This window comes from Panicum virgatum, chromosome 2N (genome assembly GCF_016808335.1).
Source record: "Panicum virgatum strain AP13 chromosome 2N, P.virgatum_v5, whole genome shotgun sequence".
In the NCBI taxonomy this organism is placed as follows: domain Eukaryota; kingdom Viridiplantae; phylum Streptophyta; class Magnoliopsida; order Poales; family Poaceae; genus Panicum; species Panicum virgatum.
The window spans coordinates 18,118,356-18,142,827 of NC_053146.1; the positions used below are offsets into that span (position 1 = coordinate 18,118,356).

General features: G+C 49.0%; 1 protein-coding gene across 1 annotated transcript; it reads left to right on the plus strand.

Annotated features, from left to right (window-relative positions):
• The first annotated feature begins 11,623 nt into the window (after positions 1-11,623).
• On the plus strand, positions 11,624-11,947 carry LOC120662462. The gene has a single exon (XM_039941604.1). It carries the CDS (start codon positions 11,624-11,626, stop codon positions 11,945-11,947), a length of 324 nt encoding a protein of 107 aa, XP_039797538.1.
• Positions 11,948-24,472: the final 12,525 nt, after the last annotated feature.

Here is a 24,472-nt window from a genome sequence, read left to right on the forward strand (position 1 = left end):
TTGGCCCAGCTCCCAGCCCGCGCTCCCTTCCTTTTTCCTCCTATCGGGGCCCGACCCTGGCCCGTTGGCCGCGCGCCCCTCCTCCCCTCCCGGCCCAGCACTCACCCGCTCACTCTCCAGCCCGCGTCCCGCGCTCAGCCGCTGACAGGCGGGCCTCGCACATCAGTCGCTCTCCCGCACGCGCGCGCATGTTAGCCACTCGCCCTCCTCCGTTCGCTGACAGCCTGGACCCACCAGTCAGGCCCATCGTCCCCGCCGCGACGCCCGCGCTGAACGGCTCCACCGTGATTTCCGCGCCTCGATCCGCCTGGCACGCCCACCCAAGTGGACCGCAGCCGCCCTATAAGTACCGCCATGGCTCCCCTGAACCCTAAGCCGCCGCGCCACACACGCCCAGAACCCTAGTGCCGCTCTCGCCACGCTTCGCAACTCGGAGCTCCGCCGCACCGCCGTGGACCCGCTGCTCCGCCGTACCCAGCCACCGCAAGCCGACGCCGGAGTTTCACCTCGGGGTCAGGAACATCGCCGAGCTCTCCTTCTCCGACGTCGGCCCCGCTGCGCTCGGGAATTCCCGTGGAGGAGCTCCGTCGAGCCGCCCCTACTCCGCCACGATTCCATCTCGGCGCCAGCAATCTTCGTCATCTGCGCACGGCTACAGCTTCAAGAGGGGGTAAAAATCACGCCGTGCCCCTTTCCCCTTTTCTTCTCTCTCTGCGCGTGCGAGGATTCCTCGCCATTGTTTGGCAGCGCCGCCGTGCCATAGCGGAGGCCCTGTTCCACTCGTCGTTGTCCCGATCAGAGCTCACGAATAGTTTTCCCTTGCCGTGCTGATGCTTCCAGTGCAGATCCCAGCCCTAATCGGGGTCGGTACCGCGTGATCGCGGCACGCCGGCAACCCAGAGCCGCTCAGCTCCGCCGCAACCCCGCCGTCGTGCCCTCCGCTTTGCTGTAGCCCGACCCGAGCACTTGAGTAGCTTTGTAGCATCGCGCGTAGCCTCCAGTGCCATAACTCAAGCCAAACCGAGGCCAGAACCGCGAGTTCGCGGCTCCCCGGCGAGTCAGTGCCGCCCCTCGCCATGGCGAGCCCCGACTGAGCCTTAATCCTCATACCTGATTGCCCAGATAGATCAGCCATGTTGTGGGTTATCTCCCAGACCAAACCCGAGCCCAAACCATGGCCGAGAACGCATGTACGCATTTCTCCGGCGAGAGACCCGCCGCGGGGAGCCATCTCCGGCGACTCGCGCCGCCGGCCGCGGTCGCGATATCCCTGATCCGTCCGATCCAGCATGGACGATCGAGATTAGAACGTGCCTAGTTTTGATCCCGGCCACCTGATCCAGATCCAACGGATCAGATCCGCGCATACCGCTTCGCCCTGGTCTTTTTGTTAAAGAGACCCTGGACTTTCCGGGAATTAACCCGCAGTCCACGTTAGTTCAAAAATAATTCCAGATCAGCCCTGTTTTTAGCGTTTAGGCCCCTGAGCTTTCCAGTTTTCGGACCCGCCATCCAGCCCCTGTCTTTTTGCACGTTAGACCCTAGATCTAAGGTTTAATTACGTTTTAGTTCCTAGTTTTTGCGCAGAAGCCTCTGGAACCTTAGTTTTCTCGCAGTTTAGTCCCTGGACCTAGTTTTAACCCTAGTTTTCGCGTTCTAGCTCCGTTTTAGGTGTTCTTTATGCCCACGCGATCGTTGTAATGTGTAGAATAGTTCTAGCTCTGTTTTGTTTGCTGTTTTTAGGTAATGTTGTACTGTTTCTTAGTTTTTGCCTTGTTTGCATGTATGTGTATGTGTTGGACTTTGTTTTGGCATTGCGATCGTGAGTAGACGTTGAGCAGTCGGAGGAGTACCAGGAGCCACCCTCCGTGGGACACTTCGAGCAGCAGGAGCAGTTTGAGGAAGGCAAGTATAACATGAACCGCCTATCACTTTTAAATACAATTTCATACGGCATTTTAATACTGTATGCCTATAAGGATCTTCCTAGTCACTTTATTACCTTATATATGTACCTTGGGTTGCATTTTGGTTAGTTGTGCTAGGTGCCGCGTTATAACACATTTGGTCCTTTTTAATTAATTTGATTAATGGTATATGCAACTTAATTCTGAGAGTGGCCCTCTGTGTTCTGTGCCTGAGTGGCTCACGTCTCGTTAAAATTGGTTTTTTCTCTAGAAACATGGTTTAGGGGCCAGCACGGTGTTTAGTGCTTGGTTGGCCACTCTCCTTGAGGACCGGTTCATAGAGCGACAACCTGGGACAACAGCGCTACCACAAGACTGGAATGGGATGGTCTTGGCTTACTAATTAGGTCTTTTTGGTTTGGAGTAACTTACCTGCGGGGCAAGGGTGGTAAGCTTCAATGGTCCCTGCTCCTCCGGCCTGGTCTGAGCTACGTGCTTGTACCCCCGTGAGGTGGGCCCCATCATCGCCGATCCAACTCTTTGCGGTTACGCCTTACCAACAAGATTCTTTGTAACGGTCTCGTAGTGTGCTTGCTAGCCATTTCACCTAAGGAAGTGTGATGAACAACTAGCGTAGCTCACAACTTGTGGGTAAAGATGTGCAAGCTCTGCAGAGTGTAAAACTGGTATACTAGCCGTGCTCACGGTTACGAGCAGCCCAGATCCTCTTTTTGATTAGTGGGGTTATCTTCCTTTGATTAGGGGGGTTCCCCGGGTGGTTTGGTTTGGTTCTCTGTAGTTCATAATTAATTTTGATTAATGTCTATGTAACTGGGTTTATGGTAATTCATCCACTTGTAGTAATTAGCTTTAGTAAAATTTTGCCAAGATTAAAAGCTAATGCAGTTGAGTCAGCCAACCTTAGAGCCTCATAGTTTGTGTAATACTTGTTGAGTACAAGTTGTGTACTCACTGTTGCCTACTCTACTCTTTTCCTCTTGTTCTCTTTGGGGACACCCTACTGCTGCTCAGTTCCCGGCGACGCGGATGAGTTCACCCGGAGCTACCAGGAGTACGAGGACTTCTAGGCGGTCGTCTCCCTGTCGACGTCCCTGTGGCGCCCAGCTTTAGAGAGAGTTTCGTACTTGTTCTACGCTTCCTCTTATTTGTATCAGACATTTTGTCATTTATGTAATAAATAACATTCGTACTCATTTTATTATAACTGTTTACGTGATATGTGCTGTGATATACTGTTCATTCTGTTATATATACGTGTGACTTGATCCTAGCACGTATATGACTGCTCGGTTTATGCCCTTTTGTAAACCGGATGTTACAACCCGCCTTTGGGTTACGCAACTCAGCATCTGCCTACCAGCAGGCGATTAATTCCATCTACTCCTCTTACGGAGCGAGCTTGGAGCAGACTGCACACGTCAAAAACTCTATTGCCACCGCTAGCCGGGAGGCACCTATTTTTGACGTATACTCAGATTCAGATGAGTCATCTCATGATAATTTGGATCTAATCATTGATGTGTTGGCAAAACTCCAAAACAAGCCCGGTAGTGATCATGTATCCGCAGAATTACTCGACCACTTGCGAGAAGTTGCCAGCATTGATGGCCTGCCGTACCAACATGGTACTCCTCTTACTCCCGTGCGGGAGACAGGTTCTGGGGGAACAGAACTAGCTGATTACGGGTCGGATCTTGACAGTTACACCCCAGAACACCAAATCTATGTAACTCTCCTCAACGAGCAAGATCAGGACATCATCAGTCGCCATGATCCCAATGAGACTCCAGATTAGATCTCGGAAGACGACCTGACCGCAAATGCTCCACCAGATGAGGATCAAGCTAGGTGAACAGCTCGTAGGAGGAAGAATGAGCGAAGGAAACAACACAGAATCCGGGCAGCTGAACGTGCGTGCATTAATCCACATGATCTCAACCATGACTTCAACACTGCAGCAGATGCAATCTTCAATACTCCCATCGCTGCGATGGCCGGAGCTACCATCCGCCTCATGCAGATGCCCAGGAATCCAGTGATAGAGCGCATAATTCAGCTCGCCTGTAATGCTGTTGAACAGCTTGAGAGACAAAATCCCTTGTCTTCAATACACGGTGCACCGTACAGGGCCACAACGTCAGCAGCTCCGCAAGCTAGCCGCACTCCGGGTTGCCATCGCCGTCAACAACAACAATAGAGAATCAAAGAGGAGCAAGAGGTTGCCAGTGCCCAACGCCCTAGGGACGAATGACACGCAGGAAACCAGGCTCCAAGAAACTAGCCGAATCGCGGCCAGAACAATGGTCGTGGACCCAACAACGAAGAAGTAGCCGATTCTGGGATCGATGCTCGACAAATCATCAACGCAAAGCATCAAGGATGCCTCTCCAACAATGCTGATCGCTATCCAGCCCTCAGTAGCACCTTTACCGATGCCGACTACCCCAAAGACTTCAAACCAACGAACCTCCAAAAATACGACGGTAAGCAAGACCCAGTTCAATGGTTACGTTAGTACTCGACCGCTATCAATGTTGTAGGAGGGGACACCGTCACCGAAGTATTCTACTTCCCGATGGTCCTGGAGCCTGTACCGCTTACGTGGCTCGAGAGCTTGAAGCCAGAGTCGATTCACTATTGGGACGACCTCAAGAAAGTCTTCATCGACAGCTTCCAAGGGTCCTTGCACCGGGTGGCTACTCGCCATGCCCTCGCAATGTGCAAGCAGTAGCCCGTAGAGACCCTAAGGTCGTACGTCAAGTGCTTCTTCGACACAAGGGCAACCATTGCCAACGTCTGCGATGAGGACATCATCTACTACTTCCACGAGAGCCTCACGACACAGTCTCTTTACCATGATTTCAGACGAAACCGTCTGGAAACAGTGGTAAAGCTTCGCGATATGATGCAGCGATGGGCAGACGAAGAGGAACAAGAGCGCAGCCGCTTCCCACGCCGCAACAACGACAATAATGGGAAGCGCAACAATGATCGTGGAGGCAGCAGTAACCAGCGGGATCCCGCGCGCAAACGTAAGCCAGACGATGTCGTTGGGGCTATTGATCGCAACCCGCGAGGCAAAAAGGCAGGAAAGCCTCAGGATCAGTTCGACAAGATCTTGCACAACAAGAAGTGCCCGATCCATCTAGGGAGGATCAATGGACTAGCTTCACTTAACCAGAAAAATTTCCACTAGTACTCGACCCAGTCGTCCAGGGATCCAAACTCACTCGAGTACTCATCGACAGTGGAAGTGGGCTCAACTTGATATTCGCAAGCACCTTAAGGAAGATGGGTCTCAACTACATGAGCTTACTTACCCCAAGCCAAGCTCCTTTCTATGGCATTGTCCCAGGAAACTCCTCTACACCAATTGGCTCGGTTACTCTCCCGGTCACGTTTGGTACAGAGCAAAACTTCCGGAGAGAGCACATCAAATTTGAAGTAGCCGACTTTGAATCCTCATACCATGCCATCTTGGGAAGACCAGCACTGGCTAAGTTTAGAGTCGTGCCTCATTATGTCTGCCTACTCTTCAAGATGCCAGCAAATACAGGTGTCCTCTCCTTACGCGGGGACCTCCTCAAATCATTTGAATGCGACAAGAAGGCAATTGTCCACGCCTTTATCACTCGGGGACCAAGTTCTATGAGCGAGATACTCGCAGCTGCCAAAGAGCTATCCCTCAACAAGGACTCGATGCCTTCCAAGAAGCCAAGCCAGTCGTTGGTTAAACCAGCCGGGGACGTCGGCACCAAGACCATACAGCTACAAGAGGGAGATGATTCTAAAATTGCTATCATTGGAGCAGGGCTGAACGACAAATAGGAACTCGAGCTCGTCAACTTCCTTAGGGCCAACCGAGATGTATTCGCGTGGAAACCAGTGGATATGCTAGGGGAGTTGATCGAGCACGCACTAAAAGTCGACTCTAAAGCCACACCAAAGAAGCAGCGACTATGACGGTTCTCCCCTGACAAACGAGAAGACATAAAGAAAGAGCTGGCAAAACTACTCGCAGCAGGGTTTATCAAGGAGGTCTACCACCCTGAATGGTTGGCCAACCCGGTACTTTTCCAGAAGAAGAATAACAACTAGTGGAGGATGTGCGTCGACTACACCGATCAGAACAAGCATTGCCCAAAGGATCCTTTCGGGCTACCCCGCATAGATCAAGTAATCGACTCCACAGCAGCATGCATTCTGCTATCCTTCCTCGATTGCTACTCGGGTTATCACTAGATTGCCCTCAAAGAAGAAGATCAAATCAATGTCATTCATCACCCCGTACGGGGCATACGCCTACAAGACCATGTCTTTTGGGTTGAAGAACGTAGGAGCTACCTACCAACGTGCGATACAGCTATGCTTTGCTGATCAGCTACATCGCAACGTTGAAGTCTACGTTGACGACGTTTGTGGCAGAACCACCTGAATTATCCCGGCTCAAGTGCGCAGGCCATCACCATAAAGGCAACACCGGCTCAAACGCACTTCAAATGGAACAATTCTTGGTCTGTCGGGTAACGTCCCGATACAACCACCGGTTCTTGGATCGAACAAGCATACCCCGCACGAAGGCGAGTCCAGAGATATTACAACCATAATTTTACAACACATGCATAATAATGATTACAAACCAGTTCAAACCATTATTACAGAACCAACTTTGGTAAAACAGTTAGACAAGCCATAACTTAAGTTTAGAGTTTAGACAGCGGAAGATAAAACACGATGGCTACAACACGTCGCAAAAGGATACCAGGCAAGCCCAAGCATGGTATCACTCATCAGGGTCATTGCTGGCCGAAGACATATCCCATTCTATGGACCAGCCAGGAGGCAACGAGCAAGGATAGGTCAAGCTAGCGATCTGTTCCTCAAAACTCATACCTGAAAAAGGGTTTCAACAGCAAGGATGAGTATTCTAATACTCAGCAAGACTTAACCGTCAACGGGTATAAGTAGCCCACTTTAGCTAGACTATGCAAGGTTTTGTGAGGCTCTAGTTTTCCTTTTGCTGAAAAGCAATAAAGAGTAGATCCTTACTTTCAAGTTTTAGCTTTCAAGATTCTAGTTGATTAACCATTCTATGTAAGCAACTACTACCCAATCATGGTAGAAAACTAAGCAAACATCAAGATTGATAAATAATATTGTTGCTCTTATTACTCTGTGTGGCAAAGGGATCAAGCAGTCCCAAACTGTGAGAAGCAGACGATTCGAATCGAATTTCTTAACCTGGCCAGGCAAACCTAACACACACGTCTAGAACACCGTCGAGTCGTTCCCAAACTACCGTTTGCCTTTCTTTCCGGCTTGTGGATAGGAACACTCTCCCCGACTACAGGGCTCCAAGGCCGAACCTTGTCCCTCGAAGTCGTAGTGTTGCGCAACATAAAAATAAAACCTATCCCTAAGAGAGAGTGTCAGGTATATCCACTCCCCGGTCCAATCGGTTACTAGGCTTACCGCGTACCATATTTATGGTACGTGGCTAGTACGTTCATCAACACAGACGGGGTCTCACAAAAGGTCATGATATCGAACACAACCCCGTCCGTCGTCCTTATATTGATAACAGAAAGGTAAACAAGCAATTCCTATAGAACTCGCGAGTGACAGGCAATCACCCGACTTTTACCGGTCCTATAAGCTTAGCAAGTAGTCGAACTCAAGTCTAGTGTTCAGTACATAGGTTCCTAGGATCATGCATCTAGGGTTTCAATTCAAATCCTAAGAACTGTAAATGCATAAGCAAATAATAACAGTAAATGATAATAATTTGAAATATGGGTTATGTCCGGGGCTTGCCTTCTCGGTAGTCGCTAACTATTTCAGCTCTAGGCTCTTCTGAACTTTGGTCCGGGGCTTCAGTTAGTACGGCGGTGTTCGCTTGAGCTTCGAGATCACCTCCTTCGGAATCCGGGATCAGCTCGTACGTCCCGTCCGACAAAGCAGTCGTATCTATATGTAATGCAAGAACAGTATTATAAACACACTCACGATGTGGTGAAGCTAAGCAAACAAAATTAAAACACACATGGGCAAACATTTATAGAGTAGTTAATTAACAAATCTAACTACACTAGGCATCATGATCAACAGCACAAGAAAGCTATACTAACTTCATAAAGTGAGTGGTGGTTGATTCCTATAGCAATTAATTCAAGGTTTGCTAATAAAAAAACAACTCAAAGCACAGACAGTAATAAATTTAGCAAAAAATACCCTAAACAGAACATGAACAGATTAAGCTATCCCGTAAAATTCATGCCAAAACATGTAGCCATTTAATCATAACAAATCAATCATTCAGACCACACCTAAAACAAGATTGAATTACACAAATTAATATGGAGCAAAACAGAAGCTCAAAATTTAACAGCAGACCTACATAGGGATGAGTTAGCTACTGTGAATATTTAATGATTTTATCTGCACATAATTAATTCTGAGAAAATAAACAAAACATACATCAGATTAACAAGATTCATTTTTAGCTCTTGTTTTAGTCATGAACTAGGGCTCAAACTTTATTTACAAGCTAAACTATTAGAAAAGATCACTCAGAAATATTTTCAGGATTTAACATCAGCATAAACTATTTATCATAATTAAAGTCTACTAAACATGGATTAAATCTAGTAAATAGCTACACAAGAGAACTGAGGACGAAATTTTTATAGCAATACTAGTGTTACAAGAACAAACTACCACAAAAATTTCACTGTAGTACAAGGCTTCAATCATCACTTAAGAAAAAGATAAAACATCTAGTCTTTATGTACCTAGTGACACAAATCTAATTTTCCAGCAAAAACTTTCCACAAACATCTATCATATTTTGATTCTACTGGATAGTGCTTGACACAAGGATTCCAGATCAACTGGATTTGCTAATGTACGAATTTCCTATGAATTTCTACTGAATTTCAAAGTTCACTACAAAAATTACAAAGGAGCCCTTGCTGCTACTATTCATCTGAGTCACGGCCTATTCAAATAACCCCCTGGTTTTTTTGTGTCTTCTCACCCGAGGTCCCTGGCCGGACCAAAACAAGGGAAGGGCACCGGCGGGGCTCGCCGGCCGGTTTCCGATGGCGCAGGTCGCTGGCGGCGAGGGGCCCGGGGTGGGAAAGGAAGAGGCGGTCCAGGAGCACCTCTAGGTGGCTTCGGGGCGGCTCGGGGTGGCTTGTGGCGGCGGCTCCGCGTGCTCCTGCGGCCGGCGGCGTTGACTGCTCGGCGTGGCGGCACTCCGATGCGAGGGGGGAGGTGGTGGATGGGCTCGAAAGCTTCACGGGGATGAGGGGGTTCCGTTCCCGGGGTCAGATCGAGGCGTGGATGGCCGGAGTAGGGAGTTCCACGGTGAGGCCGGCGAGCGGGGGCGCAATGGAAGTCCGGCGATGCTTTACTGGTGATTCTGTGGAGAGAGAGAGAGCTCATGTGTGGGCTTGGGAGCTTCTCTATTGCGAGGTGAAGCCAATGGTGTGGTTGATTGGGGTCGAAGAAGTTGGATGGGGGTGCTCCACGGAGAAGGGGGAGCGGCGGCCATGGTGGAGGCGGCAGTGTTCTGGGCGAGCGGGGAGGGAGTGGCTCAGTGCTTTGGGCTCGAGCGTGTAGAAGGGAATGAGGGTGAGCGTTTGGGCTCGGTGGAGAGAGGAGCGAGCGGGTTTGGGCGAGGGAAACAGAAAAGGGCGGTGGTGGCCGGCGGCGTGTCGAGCGGGGAGACTGCGGGGGGTGCGTGGCATGGGAAGGATAGCTCCAGCGCGAGGGGAAAAGCGGTGAGGAACTCCGGCATGACGCGTGGGTGGCCACGAGGAGCAGGAGGTGGCCGCGGCGGGCCCTGAGCAACGGCGGGCGGCGCACTGAACAGCGGCGGGGGTGAAACAGAGAAACAGGCTGGAGGAAGGAGAAAGAGGATTAGTTTGCAATTTCAGAAAATTCCGGGGACCCAACTATAAAACAAAGATAACTTTTAATCTAGGGCTGAGATGGAAAAGTGCCCAACATGAAAGTTGCTCAATTTTTCAAGATCTACAACTTTGATGTTGTGCAAAAATTTATTTGATCAAATATTCAAGAGCTATTTTTGAAAATGTAGGAGGGATTTTGAATTCCAAGGAATTTTGTCTTTTTCAATGCAAATTCACTTTAAACTTAGACTTAAAAGCAAAAATTTGCTGCCATGTAATAAATGCACTGAATTTTGCAAATAAACCCTCCACAAAAGTAACAAATACACATTCAATTCAAATAAAACTCTAAGAATGACCCTACATTAATTCAAAATTACACAAAGGCCCTTATAAATTTAAATTAAGCCCTTGTTCAAACAATTCACACATGAAGCATAACAAACAAATGCAGTTTTTATTGTGCAGACACCTAGGGTGTCACAACATTGTTGTCAAGACCAAGAGCCAAGATCAATTCATTGCTGATTTGGAAGAAACTTTCAACAGTCTCCGCAAATTCCACTGGAAGCTCAATCCAACCAAGTGTGTCTTTGGCATACCCTCTGGAAAATTACTCGGATTCATCGTGAGCCATCGAGGAATCGAAGCCAACCCAGAGAAGATCAATGCCATCATGTCCATGGATGCTCCAGCAATAATCAAGGTCATTCAGAAAATTACAGGCTGCATGGCAGCCTTAAACAAATTCTTGTCCGGACTTGGTGAACAGGGCTTACCCTTCTTCAAGCTTCTAAAATGACAAGATAAATTCGAATGGACCACAGAGGTGGTGGAAGCACTCGAGAACCTAAAACACCACCTTCAGTCACCGCCAATACTCACAGCTCCACTACCTGGAGAGGAATTACTCCTCTATATTGCTGCGACTACCCACGTAGTTAGCACAACCATAGTGGTGGAACGACCAGAGGAAGGTCACGCCTATGGCATCCAGAGGCCGATCTACTTCATCTGCGAAGTACTTTCTGAATCAAAGGTCAGGTACCCTTCAATTCAGAAAATTCTCTACGGAAGCTCCGCCACTACTTCAACGAGTACAAGGTCTTAGTTGTTACTGATTTCCCATTGGCGGATATACTCCACAATCGGGATGCCACTGGAAGGATTTCCAATTGGGCAGTAGAACTGGGAGCTCTTGAGATCAAATTATAACCCAGGAAAGCCATCAAGTCGCAAGCACTAGTCGACTTCTTAGCTGAGTGGCGGGAAAATCATGTCCCAGCACCCCCTAATATTCCAGAGCATTGGGTGATGTACTTTGACCACTATGGCTGGTGGTCACTCAAGCTCAAAGGAGGTGGTGCGTTAGTTTTATTCATCTCCCCTAAAGGAGAATAGCTCAAGTACGTGCTCCAGATCCTATTTAAAGTCTCCAACAACGAAGCAGAATATGAGGCACTCCTGCATGGGCTCCGCCTGACGGTTTCACTCGGTATCAAGCGACTACTGGTATACGGCGATTCACTACTTGTTGTTCATCAAGTCAACAAAAAATGGGACATCAACAAGGCAACACTGGACGCGTACATGGAAGAAATCAGGAAACTTGAGAATAAGTTCTCAGGATTGGAAATCCACCATGTTGATCGTGACGACAACGTGGGAGCTGATATCCTTTCCAGACTTGGGTCTACTCGAGCCAATGTACCACCCAGAGTCTTCGTACAAGAACTCCACCATCCCGCAGTCAAAATTCCAAATCACTCAACCACCGACATGGAGGCCACGGCCACGGTCAGGGAGGTCCTAATGATTGAGGAAGACTGGAGGATTCCCTTCATCAACTTCATCAAGGAATTTAAGCTTCCACCAGGCATTGAGGCAAAAAGTGCGCAGGCCACCCGCATCATCCGGAGAAGCAAAGGATTCATCATGGTCAGCGACAACTTGTACAAACGCTCTGCCTCGGGTATCCTCATGAAGTCTGTCACTCTCGAGGAAGGCATGGATATCCTAAGGGAAATTCATGAAGGAGTCTGTGGCAACCATGCCGCATCTCGAACACTGGTTGGAAAAGCATACAAATCAGGCTTCTTCTAGCCAACAGCCGTTTCAGATGCGGAAGACCTCATCAGGAGATGCCATGGATGCCAATTCTTCAGCAAACAAACTCATGTTCCAGCCCACAACTTGATTACAATTCCTCCGCCATGGCCATTTGCATGTTGGAGGTTGGACATGATTGGACCTCTAACTACAGCGCCAGGAGGATTTAATCACATATTGGTGGCAGTCGACAAGTTCACCAGTGGATTGAGTACAAGCCAATAGTCAAGATCTCATCAGACAGATCAGTGGACTTCATCTCCAACATCATACATCGGTTTGGTTTTCCGCACACAATCATCACAAATTTGGGTTCCAATTTACCTCACAATCTTTTTGGGATTTCTATGATAACTCCTACATTGAGGTCAAATACACATCAGTGGCCCATCCACGTGCCAATGGCCAAGTGGAATGCATCAATAGTTTGATACTCGACGGCCTAAAAAAGAGGATCCATGATGCCAATTATAAGAAAGGTGGCAAATGGATTCAAGAGCTACCTCATGTGGTTTGGGGGCTGCGAACCCAGCCTAGCAATGCTACTGGACAATCACCCTTTTTCCTCACATATGGATCAGAAGCCATATTGCCTGCTGACATAATGTGGAAATCTCCAAGAGTCGAGGCCTATCAAGAGGGAGAAGCAGATGAAGCTCGACAACTTGAGCTAGATACAGTCGAAGAAGCAAGGATTAATGCTTTAACCCAGTCGGCTAGGTATCTTCAAGGAGTCAGACGCTATCATGATCGTAATGTCCAGCAAAGATCTTTCAATGTGGGAGATCTGGTACTACGACGAATCCAAGATGAAACTGCACAAGCTCAATTCCATATGGGAAGGACCTTTCATTATCTCTAAGGTTACAAGGCCAGGATCCTATAGCATTACAGATGCTGATGGCAATGAAGTAACCAATTCCTAGAATATCGAACACTTGTGCAAGTTTTATCCTTGATTCAGCTGTACGATAAAGGTTTTAGTTGTCTTCTTTAATAAAGTAATAGTTTCCAATACCTATCGACTACTTTCAAAGAGGCAATAAGGCTGATACCCTCATGATTGACTACTTAAAAGTCAAACAAAGGGGTTTTTCCAACCAGGGTAATCCTATAGGATTCACACCAACCTGAATAACCCAGCATGGATGTCTTACACAGCTTTTCCCACTAGGGTAACCTTATAAGGTTCATCCTAACCGGATAAGTATACAGGACACATCCTTGTCCTCAAGTAGATTTTGGATATCTTTAAAGTTAGTCCCACTTGGGTAACCCGACGGGGTTAATCCTAATCAGTCAACTTTGGAGGTTACTCCAGTCTTCAAGTACGACACCCTACTCGTTCGCTCGAGTAGATTTTGGATGTCTTTCAAGTTAGTCCCACTTGGGTAACCTGACGGGGTTAATCCTAATCGGTCAACTTTGGAGGTTACTCCAGTCCATAAATAGGACACCCTACTCGCTAGCTCGAGTAGATTTTGTATATCTTTAAGGTTAGTCCCACCTGGGTAACCGACGGGGTTAATCCTAATTGGTCAACTTTGAAGGTTACTCCAGTCTATAAATAGGACATCCTACTCGCTTGCTCGAGTAGATTTCGGATACCTCCAAGAAGTTTTTCTACTTGGGTAACTCGACGGGGTTCATCCTAACTGATAAACTTTGGAGGTTACTCCAGTTCTCAAGAAAGACACCTTACTCGCTTGCTCGAGTAGGTTTAATGGACTACTAATTCATAAGTCCTATGATTTCAGACCAAGTCTATGACAATACATCAACAGGACAAAAATTGATTTATACATCAATAAAATATATTTTTTACACCAAAACTAAGAGCTCTTACAACAATCTAGTTTGCTAAGCTCTTAATGATCTCTTCAGCAATCGGCTCTTCTTCATCACGGTACCGGAGGCAGTCTTCATCTAGGCACTCAGAGGTGATTCCTAAAGCTAAAGGAGCCAAGTCATGTTGGGGCCAATATGATTTTACAATTCCAATCAAGTGAGCAACATAATTCTTGGTGGTGGCAGAAAGGTAGACGAGGATCTTCCTGGGAGCTTCTTTGTAACACCCTAACTTAATTTTCCTAGTTAATAATAAATTTAATTGGTTTATTTAATTTTCTAGGATTTAATTTGCTTGGCTTGCATTTAATCTAATTTTGTTGCATAAGTAATTAAAAATTATTTTAGGGTCAATATGTTTGTGCATTCATGCTGGTGCATACTTTTAATTTATTGAGTGTGGTTTGAATTCAAAGTCAAATTTGAATTCAAATAGCTTGAGTGAGGTTTGCAAAAGAAAAGAGAAAGAAGACCCAGCCCAAACCCGAAACGAGAAACACAACCCAGCCCAAACTGCCAAACCCCAGCCGGCCCATGGACATCCTTTTCTTTTCTCTGCGCCAGGCCCACCCCACCGGCCCAAGCCAGCCCAGGCAACCAGCCCGCCTTCTCCTCCCTTCCCTCCCGCGTCCGGCCCAGTTCCCTTTTCCTCGGCCCATCCTTTTTCCCTCACGGCCCGGCCTGCCTTCACCTCCCGCTCGCTCCGCAGCGCGCGCTTCCTTCTCTCGCCAGCAGCCCTCACTCGCGCCTAGGCCCACGCATCGGCGCCCCGCTCCCACATCCGGCTCCACCAGCCAGCGCCCCGCTCTAGCTCAACCCCGCCTCAAGCGCTCAACACAGCGCCCGGCCCAGCTCGCCTCAGCCCGCGCGAACGCGCTCGCCCGGCCCAACACCTCGCTCCAGCCCAGCACCGTCGCACCCCCTCTCCCGCGCACTCGGGCCGCTCCGCGCGACGCGTTCCCCGCTCCTGCCAGTGGCCCCGCACGCCAGCGTCACCCCGCAAGCGTACCCTCCCCTGGCTGACAAGCCTGGCCCGCAAGTCGGCTCGCTCTCCTTCCGCTGACGGCCCAGCCCCAGGTGTCATCACCTTCCTTTCTCTCTCCCTCAGCGCGCCCACTCACCCGAGATCCCCGCCGAGCATCCCTCCCGCGCTCAACGGCACGAACGCCCAGGAAACCCCGGCCGCTCTCCTTAAATCGCACCCCCGCGACCCCTGAACCTCATCTCCTATTCCAGCACAGCCCCAAAACCTAGCCGCCACCGCATCTTGGAGCTTGGAGCGGAAGCCGCACTGCGCCGCCATGTACTCGGCGTCCCGCAGCACCTCCGCCACTGCGAGGCACTGCCGCCGCTCCGCCGTGGGACCAAGATCCTCGCCGAGCTCTCCTTCTCCGACCCCGGCCCCGCTGCGCACGGGGATCCCAGCGGAGAAGCTCCGTCGAGCTGCGTCTGCGCCATCCCGATTCCGCCTCTGCGCCGCCGCTCGTCGTCACCTACGGCCGGCCACAGCTTCACGTGGGGGTAACGCACACGCCGGGCCTGTTTCCCCTCTTTTTCCTCCCTCTGTTGCGCGTGGGATGGCTCATCGGAGTTAGCAGCGCCGCCCTCGCCGTGGCGAACCCCGGCCGAATCCCCATCCACCGTCCTGAGCGCTTAGGTAGATTACCCATGCCGCGCCCGTTCTCCAGGACCAAACCCGAGCCCGAGCCATGGCCGAGAACGCGTTTGCGCGTTGCTCCGGCGACGCGCCGCCGCGGGAGCTTCAGCTCCGGCGGTCAGCGCCGCCGCACCGCGCCCAACCTCCCTGGGCCGCCCGATCCCGAAACAACGGCCCCGATTAGAACGTGGGCCGATCCGATCTGATCCGCCAGATCGCGATCTGACGGCCCAGAATTGAAGATACCATTTCGGCCAGCCTTTTTTCTAAAGAGCCCCTAAGTTTTTCTTAAATCAAGCCGCGCTCCATCCAGTTCAAAAGAAATTCCAACCAGGCCCTGTTTTATTCACTTAGGCCCCTGGCATTTCTCAGATTAGAACCCGCAGTCCTGAGCCGTCAGTTTTGCACGTTAGACCCTAAAACTAAGGTTTAATTATGTTTAGGCCCTCGGTTTTTGCAGAAAACCCCCTGGAACTTAGTTTTTCTCGCAGATAAGCCCCTAGAACTTGTTTTTGGCCTAGATTTTGCGTCTTAGCTCCGTTTTTAGCGTTCTTTATGTCCACGCGATCATTGTAACACGTAGAATAGTTTTAGATTAGTTTAGTGTGCTGTTTTTATGTATTGATGTACTGTTTCTTGGTTTTTGTTAGTGTTTGCTTGTATGCTTATTATCGTGCATTGTTTTGGCCATGTGTTCGTGAGTAGACGTTGATCAATCTGAGGAGCCCCAGTACCAGTACCCGGAGCAGCCGTTTTCGGAGCACTTTGAGCAGCAGCAGGAGCAGTACGAGGAAGGCAAGTGTAACATGAACAACCTATCACTTTTAATTACATTTTCATACTATATTTTAATACTGTATGCCTATAAGGACTTTCCTAGCCACTTTATATCCTTTATATATATCCTTTGGGTTGCATTTTGATTAGTTGTGCTAGGTGCCGCGCTATAACACACTCTGGTCCTTTTTAATTAATTTGATTAATGGTTTACTTGAATTTAATTCTGAGAGTGACCCTCTGTGTGGATGAGTGGCTCACGTCTCGTTAAAAGATGGTTTTTGTAGAAACATGGTTTAGGGGGGCCAGCACGGTGCTTAGTGCTTGGTTGGCCACTCTCCATAAGGACCGGTTCATAGAGCGACAACCTGGGACAACAGCGCTACCACAAGGCTAGAATGGGATAGACTTGGCTTACTAATTAGGTCTTTTTGGTTTGGAGTAACTTACCTGCGGGGCAAGAGTAGTAAGCTTCAATGGTCCCTGCTCCTCCGGCTTGGTCTGTGCTTGGATTGCGCTCCTGTGCTTGTACCCCCGGAGGTGGGCCCCATCGTCGCTGACCTAACTCTCGCGGTTACGCCTTACCAACGAGATTCTTTGTAACGGCCTCGTAGTGAGTCGCTAGCCATCTCACCTAAGGAAGTGTGATGAACCTCTAGCGTAGCTCACGACTTGTGGGTAAAGATGTGCAACCTCTGCAAAGTGTAAAACTGGTATACTAGCCGTGCTCATGGTTATGAGCGGCCCAGATCCTCCTTTTGATTAGTGGGGTTAGCTCCTTCCGACGAGGGGGTGCCTCTCGGGGTTACTTGGTGGTTTTGGTTCGGTTCTCAGTCATTCATCAACTTGTAGTAAATAGTTTTAATAAAATTTTGCCAACACTTAAAAGCTAATGCAGTTGAGTCAGCCAACCTTAGAGCCTCATAGTTTGTGTTATACTTGTTGAGTACAAGTTGTGTACTCACCCTTGCCTCTTCTCTACTTTTTCCTCTTGGCTACGCTACTGCTGCTCAGTTCCTGCCGACACGAGGGAGTTCGCTCAGCGCTACCAGGACTACGAGGACTTCTAGGTGTTCGTCTCCCAGTCGACGTCCCTGTGGCGCCCTGCTCGGCTTCGGAGAGCTTTTACCGTATTTGTACTTCGCTTCCGCTGTATCAGACATTTATGTCATTAATGTAATAAATAACATTCGTATTCGCTTTATTATATCTTTTTACGTGATATGTGCTATGATATACTGTTCATTCTGTTGTATATACGTGTGACTTGATCCTGGCACGTATATGATTGCTCGGTTTATGTCCTTTTATAAACCGGGTGTTACATTCTTCCAAGCATTCGACCAAAGATTTGTCACTCGATGTCCTGTCCTCTTGCGAATACACCATATCAATAATTATCTGAGCCGCAGCTACAAGTCTCTCATGCTCACTTGATGGACCTAGACAATGAGAAAAAATTCATCAATTCTGAGGACAACTCGTAAAAGCAACCAGTTGCGATTCGAGTACTTACTCACTTTGGCAGATTGCAGTTGTTCTTCGAACTTTGCCTTCTCCTCTTCCAGGCCCTTGATTTGTTGCTTGAGAAGATAAGTTTCTCGAGTATGCTTTTGGTTGGCATCATAAAACTTATTTCGCATATCGAGATACTCATCCAGTCACTTGGCAATCAAAGCATCTTCCTAAGCAAGAAGTTTTCGGTTGTCCAAAGTCTTATACAGAGCACTCGACTTTAAGAAAAACCAATTGGCAACATCCAACACAAAGGGGAGGATATCTTAGTTATAAAGTTACTCGATACAAGAAAGTACTTGAGCAGACTAGAACTTACTTGCATATACTTGAAGCTCCACTTCATGTTATCCTGCAGCTTCTTCATGTTTTCAGAAGTGAGCAAAGGATCGTCGAAAAGCTCTGTGCCCAGTTCCTCTTGAACAGAAATAGGGAGAGACTGGAAGGGTATTATTCAAGTACCAGTACTACCTGACCCTCCAGCCTCCCCAACAGCAGCTGAGGATGGAGATGCTCCTGCTTTATCAGTTGAAGCTGGAGTAGATTTTTCTGCCTCTGCAGAAGTACCCATTCCCTGTGTATCAGCAATAGTAGAATCTTTAACCAATCCCAATATTGGTGAATCGAGAGTAGTTGGAGAAGAAGACTCTGGATTGCTTTCACACCAGTTGCGCAAATGTTGGATTTGAGCCTTTTCATGCTCAGAAAGGTGTTGAATCCTGAAGCCAAATCAACACAAAGAAACCAAACATGATTTGGTATTTTTGGGAGGAGGTCAAGATACTTACTCGACACTATAGGTGCAGATGGCTTTCCTCTACAACAGAGAAGGCCGTGCGCTCTCCTTTCGCTTCCTACCAAGAGCGGCAATCAGAGTCTGATTATCATCACCAGACCGGCCATCAGTAGAGGAAGCAGCTTCAGGAGGAGGTGGTGGCATACAGTACCACACCTTGTAGTTTACCTGCAAAAAGATCATATTAGAAAGCTGAAGAAAGGAAACAAGGAAAGTACTCAAAACAAGACTATCGACTACTTACCCAGGCATTCTCAGGCGGATTAGCAGCACTAAACAAAGGAGGGAGGTCTGGCACTCTCTCAAAATCGTCGAGTACTCTACAGCAACTATTAAACAAATCAGCATGGTGGATTTTCTCAGGAGAAAATCTAGATGGATCTTCTAGGCCTTCATATCTGAATCCCGGATGCACCCTCCGCTGCAGCGGCTATACTCGATGACCAAGAAAGGAGTAGACTATTGTTCCTCCAGTTACCCCCTTTTCTTCAATTTTGCAAGGGCACCACAAAGCTTTTCAAGTTGAATCCCGCTAGGACCGGCGCTCATCCAAGTTGCTTGTGCTTTTGGAGCTCCGGGAGCACGTTCTGGAAGAGGGGATTCAAAGTTTCCAACATAGAACCAGTGGCTTTTCCACTCGACTCCCTTGCCAGAAGGTTGATAGGAGAGGTACTCGCTTTTACTCTCAGGACGGAGCACCAGCTCAGCTCCACCAACCTCGGTAGGCTTGCTTGCACTGGGAATTGGGCAAAGATAGAAGAAATGCTGGAAGAAGTGGAACTGCGGCAAGACGCCAATGAAAGCTTCACACAAATGTGTGAAGATGGCAAGATGGAGAATCAATTGAGGGTGATGCAGTATAATTACCCAGAATCGCAGGAGAGCGTGAAGGAAATCCGATATGGGAACAGCAAGGCCCCGTTCCATGAAATCGCGGAAAAGGATGGTTTCATGGGTACCTTCGTATAGGCGGTCTTCTCCTTCGGCACGACGCCACTAGATTATGGCATGTAACACCCTAATTTAAATTTCAATTTTTTAATAAATTAATTTGGCTTTATTTAATTTTTTTAGGGTTTATTGTGTTAGTCTGGCATTTAATCCAATTTTGTTCCTCAAGTAATAAAAACTTATTTTAGGTTTAAACTTGTTTGTGCATTCATGCTGGTGCATAAGTTTTATTTGTTTGGTTGAGTGCATAGGGTTTGAATTCAAATTTGGTTTGAATTCAATTAGATTTGATTTGTTTAGAAATAGAAAAGAGAAGGAGAAAACAGAAAACCCAAACCAACCCAAAACCCACACCAATCCAGCCCAAAACCCCTAAACCCCAAGCCCAGCCCAGCACTCAGCCCGCGCCCTTGCTCTCTCTGGGCCGTTTCAACTTCCTCCGCGGCCCAGTCCCTCACCCCGCTCGCAGCCCAGCCTCCGCCGGCCTCCCTCCCGTAGCGGCCTAGGCCCCTCCTCTCTCCCATGGCCCAGCCTGCGCCACCACGCGACCGCAAGACCCCGGCCCGCTAGCGTCTCGCGGCCCGCTCACCCCCCTCCGCGCTCGGCCTGACCCACGCCCGCTCGCGTGTACCCGTCGCCGACAGGCCGGTCCCACCCTGTCAGTTCCTCCCTCCCCGCCCGCGCAACCGCCGCGCCCGAAATCTCCGGCGCGATCTCGTCAGCTTTCCACCCCGACGCGCACGCCTAGGATCACCGAGCCGCCCTACAAATAGCGCCCTGCGCCTCCCTGCATCTCCTCCCATCCGCGCCGCCACCCCTAACCCTAGCCGCGCCGCCACCACCTCGCTCCGCAACGCAGAGGAACTGCGCCGCCACGGCCCCGCTGCTCCGCCGTGCCCAACCCCCACCGGAGCTGCGCCCGAGCTTCGCCCCGACGCCAGGAAACTCCTCGAGGTCCCTGCTCGCGATCTTAGCCGGTGCAGCGGCCGGATTTAGACCCGAAGCCATCTCCGGTAAGACGCGCCGCCCGCACGATTTCTCGCCGCCGATGGACCTTTGTCCGATTTGACCCCTGGACCACCCTCACAGGACCCGTGCGGAACGAATCACGAGTTCCAGGAGCCGGAGCACGCCCTGCAGCGCCACCTCCCCGAGCTCCGCGCCACCCTCGCCGCCGGACGTCGCCGCCGAGCACCCTGCGCGACAACTCCGACCAAATCCAAGCCCGGTGATCACCTACAGCCTTCCCCGGTTCTTTTAGCACTAGGCGTGGTAGTCCGTAGCCCCTGGAAGCACTGGAACGCCGCTCGCCGGCGAGCTAGCGCCACCCGGCGCCATGGCGAACCCCGCAAAACCCCCCCGAACCCAGCTAGCCGCCCCAGTGGATTACGCATTCCCTGGTGAACCTCCACGGCCAAACCGCAGTCCAAACCGAGCACCGTAGATTAGATCCGATCCGAAACCGACGCCCTAGATTAGATCCCGATCCGGTCTGTTGTGAGCCTCGCGATTCAGATCCGATAGCTGGAAATCAAAGATAACGGTTCGCTGGCCTTTTTGCTTATGAGCCCCCGCGCTATCTAGTAATCAACCCGCGGTTCATAGCCTTTGAAAAATAATTACAGTTTAGTCCCGTTTTAAACACCTAGCCCCCTGAGTTTCTTTAAAATAGGACCCACCGTCTAGGTTCATTCTTTTTGCGGGTTAGACCCTGAAGCTTTAGTTTAATTACGTGTTAGTCCCTCTGTTTCTGCAGAAAAGCCCCTGGAACCCTGTTTTTCTTACAAATAAGCCCCTGAACCTTGTTTTAGGCCTAGTTTATGCGTTTTAGCTCCGTTTTTAGAGTTCTTTATATCCACGCAATCGTAATAACGCGTAGAACAGTATTAGAGTAGTTTAGTGTGCTGTTTTTATGTATTGATGTACTGTTTCTTAGCTTTTTGTTAGTGTTTGCTTGTATGCTTATTATTGTGCATTGTTTTGGCCATGTGTTCGTGAGTAGACGTTGAGTTACCGGAGGAGCCCCAGTACCAGTACCCGGAGCAGCCGTCTTCTGAGCACTTTGAGCAGCAGCAGGAGCAGTACGAGGAAGGCAAGTGTAACATGAACAACCTATCACTTTTAAATACATTTTCATACTGCATTTTAATACTGTATGCCTATAAGGACATTCCTAGCCACTTTATATCCTTTATATATATATCCTTTGGGTTGCATTTTGGTTAGTTGTGCTAGGTTGCTACACTTTAACCCTTTGGTCCTTTTTAATTAATTTGATTAATGGTTTACTTGAACTTAATTCTGAGAGTGGCCCTCTGTGCTTCGTGCTTGGGTGGCTCACGTCTCGTTAAAATATGGTTTTTGTAGAAACATGGTTTAGGGGGCCAGCACGGTGCTTACTGCCTGGTTGGCCACTCTCCATAAGGACCGGTTCATAGAGCGACAACTTGGGACAACAGTGCTACCACAAGGCTAGAATGGGATAGACTTGGCGTAATAATTAGATCTTTTTGGTTTGGAGTAACTTACCTGCGGGGCAGGGGCGGTAAGCTTCTATGGCCCTCGTGCTGAGTGGCCTCGTCTGTGCTTCGTGTCTTGACGCCCACTAGACCTGCTCCAAAGTCGCCGATCCACCCTCGTGGTTACTCCGTACCAACGAGATTCTTTGTAAAGGCCTTGTAGTGGGTCGCTAGTCATCTCACCTAAGGAAGTGTGATGAACCTCTAGCGCAGCTCACGACTTGTGGGTAAAGATGTGCAACCTCTGCAGAGTGTAAAACTGGTATACTAGCCGTGCTCACAGTTATGAGCGGCCCAGATCCTCCTTTTGATTAGTGGGGTTATCTCCTTCCGACGAGGGAGGTGCCTCTCGGGGTTACCTTGGTGGCTTGGTTTCGGTTTGGTTCTTAGTAGTATCATGATTAAATTTGACTAATTACTATGTAACCGGGTTAATGGTAATTCATCAACTTTTAGTAAATAGTTTTAATAAAATTTTGTCAAGACTTAAAAGCTAATGCAGTCAGTTAGCCATCCTTAGAGCCTCATAGTTTGTGTTATACTTGTTGAGTACAAGATGTGTACTCACTCTTGCCTCTTCTCTACTTTTTCCTCTTGGATACTCTACTGCTGCTCAGTTCCTGCCGACACGAGGGAGTTCGCTCTGCGCTACCAGGATTACGAGGACTTCTAGGCATTCGTCTCCCAGTCGACGTCCCTGTGGCGCCCTGCTCAGCTTCGGAGAGCTTTTACCGTATTTTGTACTTCGCTTCCGCTGTATCAGACATTTTGTCATTATTGTAATAAATAACATTCGTATTCGCTTTATTATGCCTTTTTACGTGATATGTGCTATGATATACTGTTCATTCTATTGTATATACGTGTGCCTTGATCCTGGCACGTATATGATTGCTCGGTTTATGTCTTTTTATAAACCGGGTGTTACAGAGTGGTATCAGAGCCGTATCGACTGTAGGACGAAACCTAGATAGAACTGGTCGAGTTTTAGGACTTCTTCTCTCCAATCCTTGCTTGCTGAAACTATTTTACTATTATACACCTTGAATTCTATGACTTTTACCCGTCTTGCCTTGATCTCTCTCTCTCTAAAGAATAATTTTCGTAGATTTGGCCAGAATCAGTCATCTGACCACCATGAGTATTAGCTAGGTGACCCTTTTATAATAATATGATAGCACGTTCTGCGACGCGTTGTGTTAGTCGAGTCGTATGTTAAACTCGGCTAAGTCGTGAAAATTGTCTGCTTGTTATTATGCTACATGTTTGATTTGGATTTTTGAATGATTGCATAGCTTAGTAGTTTAAATTTGTTTAGAGAAAATTACTCTCATGCTAAAGTTAATGAATTAATAAAATGAGTTAAATCGTTGGGGGGTAGAACAGTCCACTCTATCCTATCTACTTTATCATGGCTGAGTCTTTTTCCGCAAAGAGTTATCATATCCATCTGAATTTATTCCTGCAATATCCTTACTCGTGAAATCTTTTGTCCAAAAATCAGATGGTGAACACCAGGCGTGGTTCTGACCAGCAGGGGCAGAACAACCAGGGTCAGAACACCCAGGGGACCGGGATCTCGATGCCGCCGCCTTTGACTCCGGAGCAGTACTTCCAGCTCCAGATGCAGATGATGGCCACCCTGAACAACACTGTTCAGGCACTTCAGCAGGCTCACACTCAGCCTCCGCTTCCTCCACCACCGCAGCCTCGCGACAGGCGTGCTGAATTCCTGAGGGGTCACCCGCCGACGTTTTCTCACACGTCCGACCCTCTTCAGGCTGACGACTGGCTCCGTGTAGTGGAGCGTCAGCTGGACATCGCCTAGTGCGATGATCGGGAGAGAGTTCTGTACGCAGCAGGACAGCTGTGAGGGGCAGCTTTGGACTGGTGGGAGTCCCACCCAGTCCAGGACCGCGAGGCTCTCACCTGGCTCCAGTTCCGGGAGCGGTTCCGCAGCCACAACGTCCCCGCGGGCGTTATGAAGATGAAGCAGAAGGATTTCCTTGCACTGAAGCAGGTAATCTTAAATATAATCATTCAGCGGTTTCTTTTGAGCTAAAGCCCCTTGTTCTATCCTTATGAATCTTGAGTTAATCTTTCGACATCTATCTGTCTTTGTCACTTCAGGGGACTATGTCGGTCACGGAGTATCGTGATCGCTTTCTGCAGCTTGCTCACTACGCCCCTGCCGATGTTGCGGATGACCGCAAGAAGCAGGAGCACTTCATGGAGGGCCTTGAGGACTACCTCCAGTATGCGCTGCTCAACCTCCGCTTCGACGACTTCAACCATCTGGTTGACAGCGCGCTCAACACTGAGCGCAAGCACCTGGAGATGGAGGACAAGAAGAGGAAGATTGTCCCCGTTGCTTCTGGTAGCAACACTCGTCCCCGCCTCCAGCCGCCTCAGCAGTACCAGCAGCAGCAGTACCGGCCTCCCCAGCAGTACCAGTA